The sequence below is a fragment of the Myotis brandtii genome, unplaced genomic scaffold, assembly GCF_000412655.1.
Source record: "Myotis brandtii unplaced genomic scaffold, ASM41265v1 scaffold469, whole genome shotgun sequence".
Taxonomy (NCBI): domain Eukaryota; kingdom Metazoa; phylum Chordata; class Mammalia; order Chiroptera; family Vespertilionidae; genus Myotis; species Myotis brandtii.
Window position 1 is genome coordinate 1,758,077 of NW_005367911.1, and position 9,080 is coordinate 1,767,156.

Here is a 9,080-nt window from a genome sequence, read left to right on the forward strand (position 1 = left end):
GCCAGCCCGGCCCGCCTGGGGTTAGCGGGCTCGCTCCCAGGAGGATACCAGCCCGCCCTCGGGTCCTCTGAGGGTTAGAAATGTAAAAGTATTCACATCAGGTGAATTTGCGGTCCCAAGAACAAGCCGGGGACTAGACTCTAAGTAGGATCTTGGCCACCTTCTACTTAAACCACCGCCCACCCCTCTTCAGTCTCGGCGGAATGAAATGTTAACACTTAATCCTTCCCTTGACCCGAGAGATACTACTAATTCCACCGGCACCAAAGTGCATAGCACTTCGGATTCACTTGGTTTTCTTCATTCAGCATTTGCAGAGCAAAATTTACATGGATTTCATGCTTAACAACTACAAAGATTACGGATAGGGCATAAGACATAGTTGCAGTAAACAAATCTTAACCCTAACAAATTGCCCAGAGGTACCCACAACCACTAGTTATACACAATATTTAGGTGATGGTTGCTGAATAAATGCCTGTTACATAAAGCTCATGTTTGTCCAACTTTTAACAAGACTAAATGACTTGTTTCTTTGTCCTGCTCACAGTGCAGAGTAGGTACAAATGGGCATTAGATATTGTCTAAATAACTGTAACCCCAATACCACACCTCTGCCAAGTCAGAGTTCGTTTAGCACTGTAACTACAGGCATACCTCAGAGATATTGGGGGTCCGGTTCCAGACCACAGCAATAAAGGGAATATCACAATCAAGTGAGTGAAATCACTATTTTGGGGTTCCCAGTGCATATGAAAGTCATGCTTACACCATGATACAGGGCAGAATCAGTAAACAGTTTATTCCAATGAAGCACTCCATACAAAAGAAAGCATGATGTGCAAGGATTTTAATTACTCCTATTTGAAGGTTCTTATTTTTGGACAACAGCAAGGCATTTTATTATCCACTCTTTCCACTCCTTAAAGGCTTCCACAGGTTTGGGCAAATTCACATTACCGTCATGACTATGTTTCGGAGTAACTCGGGGTGTGTCAGCAGATTCATCATCAATCCACCTCACCAGTGCCTTGAAAAGAAGAAAAGAGATTAATATTTTAACAAAGCACAGCAAATAGTTTTAGGCAAGAGAAAAACACTGGCTTCTAAATCAGATTCTCTAAATCGGTGACTTAGATTACCCATAAAGATGTTCCATTTGATAAAGATGGTTATGAATATGAAAAGAACACTTATGCTAACATACTGAGTGAACAAATATACACCCAAAATATGCTAACTATGATTATAAATTATAGTCACATATGCATGGGAGAAAAGATGAAAAATACACTAATCCTCACAGTTTTTTAGGGTGGGAGAATATTGTTTTCTCAACTTGCTAAATGTCCCACAAGGCATTAAACTATGCTTTTGATTTGATGTGAATGCATACACATAGGTTAAGTGTAGACATATGAAGGTACATGTAGACATGTAATGCAGTTACCTGCATGGGTAGTTGTACCATGAGTAGTGTTGATGTTTGTGGGCACGTGAGGACACACATACCTTCACACATACTGAGATTATGTACTTTCCCTCTTCCTTCTTAAAATCATCTTTTCCTCGTAATGACTATACCTGTGTTCCATATTTGGTAAGGTGAATCACCTCAACATTTTTATAGTTTTTAAAAAGGAACTTTGCACACGCATCAACATTTATTCTGTTCTGAAGATTCAGGCTCTCTTGTCATAAATGAATGGCAAATGCAGAAACCTCTTCCACCACTGCTCATGAACTACAAGTGTAAGGCAAGTCAAGTTTTTAAGGAGGATATTTCTCTTTTTTTTTTTTTTTTACCACAGCTTCCTGCTTATCTCTGCACTAATTTCCTCTGATAAATGACAGCTCCAGAGAAGCCTAATATAAAATCATAGTTTGCTATTTATATAACCACTTCTCCCTTCTGACGACCCCACCCCAATTTACTTGGTATCTTTCTACAATGTTGAAGCCAATAGCACATTGCAACTTGCGTAAACAGATGGGACACAGATCTAGGGGGCGCCGGTCAGCTTCTTCCAAGTGGTTGGAGCCTTGCATTAGGCATGCCAGCCACTGGCAGTGTCGAAGTCCAAATATGTGTCCAATCTCGTGGGTTAAAGTCTGCAAGACATTCACATTGAGGCTTTATAGAGCCACCATCATCAACAATAAGCTACACACCCCTGCTTTTTCCTTACTTTTCTAAGAAACAGATTTGTAGGAATCAATTCCCTTACCATCATCCCCCAAACTTCAATCTGCCCAAAGACTTAACCCCTCATCTCCTTAAATGTCTTCCTGCTTTCTTCACTACACTTAACCATTTAATTACCGGACCAGGGTTTCTCAATTTCGACACTACTGATACTTTGGGTGGGAAGATTCTTTGGGGGAAGGAAGCTATCCTGTGCTCTGAAGGATACTTAGCAGCACCCCTGAACTCTCCCTACTAGATGCCAGTAGCACCCACTCCCCAACTGTGACAACCAGAAATATCCCCCCACATGGCCAAATGATCTCTGGGTGGTGAGACTGCTGCTAGTTGTGAGCCTGTGTAACCATTTACAGCCTGGGGCCCTTCCCCCAGAGATGCTGTGTCAGTGGGTCTGGGAGGAGGGGCTTGACCTGGATGTTAACAAGCACATGAGGTGAAGCCGATGCAGGGAATGTTCCCTGAAAACACTGCTCTATGAGGTGATGTTGTCAAACCCCACAGATAGTGCTGGGAAAAGCAGAAAAGCCTATGTCCCCGGCTATCATATCAACAATACGAGGAGACAGGCTTTCCAAGAGCAGTGGCGGGGGAGACATCAGGAACTGTCAGTAGGACCAAGGCAGGAGAAGGGAGCCTGGAGACCAAGAGGAAGGCCTTTCTCCTTAACCCTCCAGGCCCCAGGAAGGCAGCTTTCCTTGATGGCCAGCAGCAGCCTGAAAGGGTGGGCTACCTACTCCTACAGAATTTCGGAATTAAACTAATGGTGAGGATGTGGCCACAGCCAAGGCTGCATATAACTAACAGGACACAAAACGGGCACAGGTACTGTACATTTCAATATTAAGGTATCCATTATTTCAGTCAAGCAATAGCCACCAAAAACAGGCAAGTGATACAAGCTCATTGATAATATTACCTTAAGGAGCGTGGATGTGCAGTGGAGGGAATTAAGACCTCTTTACTAATAATCCTGTTAGATTTTGTAAACAACTCACCTTGCAGGACCGAAGCAGCAGAACACTGGTCACTTCAGGAGTGTAATAGTTATCAAACACCGAATAGTCACGCGAAGACTGTCTCTGCGACGCCTTCACTTTGCCTTTGTAGCTTGAGCTGTAAAAGTCACCGCCATACCTGGCAAAGCTGAATATCCCCACACCTACGGAAAGAGGACAAGCGACAGCAGAATGACAGTCAGATTCCTGAAGGGCGTCCGGCCAGGGAGTGCTCCTGCCTTCACGGAGCCCAATATGCTTCAGGTCTGCCAAGACAAAGGAGGACTTTGACCCAGATTTCCCTCTCGAAACTTTCTTCTACTGTCCAATGTGTCCTGCCTTGTAAAGCTCAGTTGTCTTTTGTCAAATTCTTGACACACTGGAAGTTATGGAGGGTTTGGTTTTCCCACAAAAGAAGTCTTTTTCTCAAAGAATAGTCCAAATCAAGTACTCCAGAAAGAGCAATGAAAATAATCATACGAACAACACACGCTCATGACTTTTCTCTTTAAGAACACGATAAAAAGCCCAGCCAGCATGGCTCAGTGGCTGAGCGTCGACCTATGAATGGTCAGGTTCCATCCCCAGTCAGGGCACATGCCCAGGGTGCGGGCTCGATCCCCAGTGTGGGGCGTGCATGAGGCAGCTGATCAATGGCCCTCTCATCATTGATGTTCCTATCTCTCTCTCTCTCCCCCTTCCTCTCTGAAATCAATGAAAATATATTTTTTAAAACCCCACAATAAACAGATCTCCATGACCTATGAGTCAGTGAGGGGGCCTTTCCTTCCCTCATGCCATGCCCCTGAGGCCGTGGAGACCATGCCCGCACCCTTAGACAAAAGACAGAACCTCTTCCCCCCTCCCCCTTCTTAGGCACAGCACAACTCTGTTATGTGGCTGGAGTCAGGGGACCAGAATAAACCTTCTTGTAACTGACTTCCTGTGTTAGGTCTTAGGCTTGTCTAAACCATCTTCACACACATGGGGACAGAGTATGATTTTCAACTCATTCTAATGAGGATTGCCTTATAATCTGACTTGTTTACATTACCACAGTTAGTTATGCCTTTCAGTTCTTATTTGAAAGTCATAAGGAGCCTTTTTGTTACGGAAATGATTTCATAGTAAGTTTGTCCAATCCAACTTGATTCAGAAAGAACCTTCCTTGGAAAGTGTCCACTGGTATTTGAAATTTAGGGAGAAGGAAACATTCTGGAAGTTAAGAAGGAAACTGAATCTACTCATGTGTCGCAAGTAACCTCCTCTGGCCAAAAAGTGTGGGCGTATTTTACGACAATACCTTTGGTAAGAGCATTTCAGGGGAATGCGTCCTAATGATTCTACAAATAGAAGACTGTTTTCTTTATAATTAAACATTTCTCAATTTAAAAGCACAAATCTTTGTAAACCTGGAGAGAATAAAGTCACTTGTAAGATACTGTCTCACTGCCTGGCAGATCAATGCTGCTGGCTTGCTACTGTTTCTTGTATGTGATGCAGTATTTACGAAACTTAAAAAAATTAAAGTAGAAACGTTTTGGAGGAATGCTTCCTGACCTCCTCAACTGTACAAGATAAATTAGCCAGCAATCTATGATAATAAAAGCGCAATATGCTAATTAGACCGGGCAGCCAAACGACCTTCCAGTTGAAGGCGGGTGCCGCTGCTGCGAGGGCCAAGCCCCTTGCACGAATTTTATGCATTTTTCCAGTTGAAGGCGGGTGCCGCAGCTGCGAGGGCCAAGCCCCTTGCATGAATTTTATGCATCAGGCCTCTAGTATCTACATAAATAGTTTTAATTTTAAAACTTTTTCCATCTCTACCAGGTTAAAAATAAAAGGAGAGAAAAAAATTTAGCTCATACAAGTTCATTTTTGATAGAAAGACAGCGCAACCCAGGAACACAGCAGTGACCCAAGTCTCCAAGAGAGTGTACTGGTAGGGTCATGGGAAGAATGGGGGCCATAAGAAAATACTGGAGAATTGAGGATGAAGGGGTAGTGTCCTGGGCCCGTACCTCTGATGAATTCGGGTAAGAGAAGGAGACAGCTAGTAGAAACATTTGTCAGAGGGAGGCTAATATGTGATCCAGACAGTCCATACAGTTGGTATCATAAAGTACAGTCCTGGTACTTGCCCACCATCCCCAAAACATTAATGGACAACCACTCCCCTTAGTTTTGGGGATGGTGGGCAAGTACCAGGACCTTTCCCCTTCAAACGGGTCTCTGAGCCTGGGGCTAAGGGTAGAGAAATAAGAGCAAAAATGGACATGAGGGCCCTGGCTGGGTGGCTCAGTTGGTTGGAGTGTTGTCCCAAACACCACCAAGAGGTTTGGGGTTCAATTCCCAGTCAGGGCACATTCCTAGGTTACAGATTCAATCCCCAGTCGGGGTACGTACAGGAGGCAACCGATCAATGTCTGTCTTTCTTTCTCTTTCTTCCTTCTTTCTTTCTGTCTTTCTTTCTTTCTTTCTTTCTTTCTTTCTTTATTTTCTCTCTCTCTCTCGCTCTCTCTCCCTTATTCTCTCTAAAATCAATAAACATATCCTCAAGTGAAGATTTTTTTTAAAAAAAGGATGCGTAGGAGAACAGAAGTGAAGACAAAAAAAAAAAATAGGCAAAAATTATGATTTTCTTCTGGATCCTTTCCCACCCCCAACATTACCATGCAGAGTTTCTAATGAGTCAAAGTTTACTGTATCTCCAATAACAGACTGAAGCTTACTTTTAAAAATAAAATAACAAATTATTTTCTTTTAAAATAAAATCACACACAGGACAAGCACGCACTTATAAAGCCATGTGTGGCTCTTCCATCTATGCAAAATGACCACAAAAAGTTAAAAAAACAATTAAGCAAGATTTTCACTTAAGTTAATGAGAGTTCAAATATCCTTCATCAAAATTATAATGGAATTTTTTTCCCTTTTTCAGCATCTTCCAATATTCTCAGGTTCAGAAAGTTTCTACAAACAAAGCCAAAAAGGAATACCATCTGTCAAAGAGGCCTGTCCAAAGACGAAATTCCAGGAGTCTCTGGGGTAAAGATCAATCATCGTTACTCCCACAATGCAGAAGGCATCTTCAGGTTTCTTCTTTTTCAAGAAGTGCAGGATGTGCCCTATTCAAAAAGATATGTACGTGTGTTATCTATATATATCTCCACATCCTGGACTCAATTAAAATTGTGAAGTTGTTTCATTCACCTGCATGTATCTGTAGGTTCTCCGTGCTATCATTGACTCTGAAGGCACACCTTGTTGCAGAGACAGGGACTGGTTCTAGGAGTTTCACTGTTAAGCCATAGAAAAATGCTTCACAGTAGCCCTTGAGCCATTTAACATATTCTTCGCTGATAATTCTGGTATTTCCTAGAGATCCTATAATATGGAAGAAAATTTAGAGACAGACGTTAGGATGATTAAAATACTCAGTCTTTACCTCAGTCTATAATTATGGCTTGGAATTAGAAACAAATTAAATCTAAATTCTCAAAACACATTTATCATTCAATAACACGAATCTGATTTAGAAACAAAATATCTTCTTTTAAGACAGTTTGGCTAAAAACTTCCACTATGGAATGAGATGAACAGCCCAAACTATCCCAGGCAACGGCACCACAGCACAACCACACCAAATGCAGCATGTGATAGTATATACCAATGCACTGTATATAAATCCTGTGTTTCTCTCGAGAGGGTGTCTTTCTGGAAGGATCACTGAAAAACTCTTCAAAGTCTTGGGGAGGCTCAGGATGGGAGGCGATCCAATCTGACTGCGAATGCAAGGTGATGGGCCCGAAGAGATCGCTGGCTGGTCGGAAGGCTTCGTTCATCAAACGCCGCTCTGCTGCATCGAACTTCTCATACTGGGACACAAGTGCTGGGTTCTTTGAGATGAGAGCTGTTCTAAGTGTCTGTTCCGAGTGCCGTACCGTTTTCATCTACCAAGAAGACCGAGCTAGTCAAACATAAAATGTATATCCACGCCGGAGACTTCAATCTACCTGTCCTCCACACACGCCTCTAATTTCTCCCAAAATGGAATGTCTGACTACCGTATTTTCCCGTGTATAAGACTCTATTTTTTTTTTTTTTCTAAAATCGTTATACTGAAAATCGAGGAATGTCTTATACACAGAAGTCAGCCAAGGAGGGAGCCGTGCAGGTGTGTAGCTGCCCATACCTTGTCAAACAGATTTCCTCCAATCACGAGCCTTATTGTTACTGATGTCACCTGATGCTGTAATTGGAGGTGGAGGTGGAGAGTGCAAAGATGCAACAGGGACCAAAGCGTTGTGAGCCCATAAAGATGTTAAAAAAAAAAAAAAAGATAAATGCCAGTGGTTGTCTTACTCTGCAAAATTCAAACTGAATGTCATCAGTTATGCAAAAGAGCATGGAAACAGAGCTGCAGACAGACAATTTGAACCTCTTCCCACTGAGTGTATGATCAGACAATGGAGAAAACAGGAAGAACAACTCCTTAAGATGCCAAAAAAGAAGGCCTTAAGAGGAAAACCAGCAAAATGTTTAAAATACTGATTTCTTAATTTTGGGTTGGAAAAGTGGGGGGGTGTCTTATACATGGGGGTGTCTTATACATGGAAAAATACAGTACTTATGCTTTAGAGGGGCCACACCAAACTACAGTTTGCTTTCCCCATTTCCAATCAATTTCTTGGGGAGGGTACCTGAAAAAGCGAAAAAAAAAAATCATGAAAATTATTCCTCCATCTCTTATGGAACCTGACCCCAATGTAAAAACTAAGAGCATGACCTGATTTCTAATTTCCTTCTGACATCTGGGTAATAACAGCGACATTATGAATTGACTCATTAAGGCCACATGAGAAATACTCATCCTTCCCAACGTGACTCAAAGGTGTCCAAGACCAAACAGAGAAGCAATGTCAAGAACGGCCAGTTCTGTACCTTAACTGCAGCCACTTAGGTTTATGGTTACGAGGTCATGTCACCCTGGGGATGACATCAGTGACAAGCAGCAGCCAGACTCACAATGACAGGTCTCTTCCGCTCACATCCTGTTTTTAGGTAGAGCTTTCATCCTTCCCGTTGAATGGGGAAGGCAAACAGCTGATCCACCACGAGGCTCTGTGCGTTAGGAAAGGGGAAAAAATTGGACATTTATGTCTGGAACCTATCATATTTTCTAACTACCTGTAGATTTTCCCAGCTTAATGATAGACAACTGATGGGAACATTTAAGTTCACGGCTGTTCTGGCTGGCTATCTGAATCCTGGGGTGCAGGGTGTGGGAGAAACTCCCAAACTGGTCTCTACTGTCAAAGCTCTGAGCAGAGCACAGACTCACCCTGACCGCCCCACAGCCGGGCTGAGACAGGACAGCACATGAAGGAAGATGTACCCCCGGTATTCTTCCCACCTTTAGGAAGGAAGGCTCCACTGAAGTGCTGACATGCCAGGGCTTGGTCGGGAGAGTGTCTGCGGGGTGCCTTCACCCTAATATTAAACAGGTAGTGTTAAAAAAAAGAAAAAGCCCCATATTAAAAAGTCTCCCGGGCCTACTCTGGGTGGAGCCGCAGGGGGCAGGATAGCGTCACCTCGGCGGGCTGCGGGCCCGCGATCCTGCCAGCGCTAAACCAGCATAACCCGGGCAACCGGGACCAGTTGGTCACCAGAGCTGGTTGCCTATAGCAACTGGCGCCTGGAGCTCGTCCCGAGCAGGCGCGACGGGGTCCCCGACTGGGGGCGGGTGGGGGATTCCCCGGGGACTCTCGCTGCGTCTTTTCTCCCAGAGGAGCCTCCGCACAGGCCGGGCCTTCCTCCCCGGAGACACCTCCGCCCCCGCTGTCCTCCCAGCTTCCGCCGCGGAAGCCCCGCCCACA

General features: G+C 43.8%; 1 protein-coding gene across 6 annotated transcripts; it reads right to left on the bottom strand.

The window, feature by feature from the left end:
- Positions 1-776: 776 nt before the first annotated feature.
- AMZ2 (archaelysin family metallopeptidase 2) lies at positions 777-9,072 on the bottom strand. 6 transcript variants are annotated; one of them, XM_014547264.1, is made up of 9 exons: positions 8,796-9,072; positions 8,618-8,694; positions 8,146-8,325; positions 6,872-7,154; positions 6,415-6,588; positions 6,201-6,329; positions 3,202-3,365; positions 1,936-2,112; positions 777-1,030 (listed from the first exon to the last, which is right to left on the bottom strand). In XM_014547264.1, exons 4-9 carry the CDS (start codon positions 7,152-7,154, stop codon positions 875-877), a joined length of 1,083 nt encoding a protein of 360 aa, XP_014402750.1. In that variant the 5' UTR covers positions 8,146-8,325; positions 8,618-8,694; positions 8,796-9,072; the 3' UTR covers positions 777-874. The 6 variants fall into 6 exon arrangements, with proteins under 6 accessions (XP_014402750.1, XP_014402749.1, XP_014402751.1 ...); XM_014547263.1 differs by having other exon boundaries at positions 8,546-8,694; XM_014547265.1 differs by having other exon boundaries at positions 8,230-8,325; positions 8,618-9,072.
- Between the last annotated feature and the right edge of the window lie 8 nt (positions 9,073-9,080).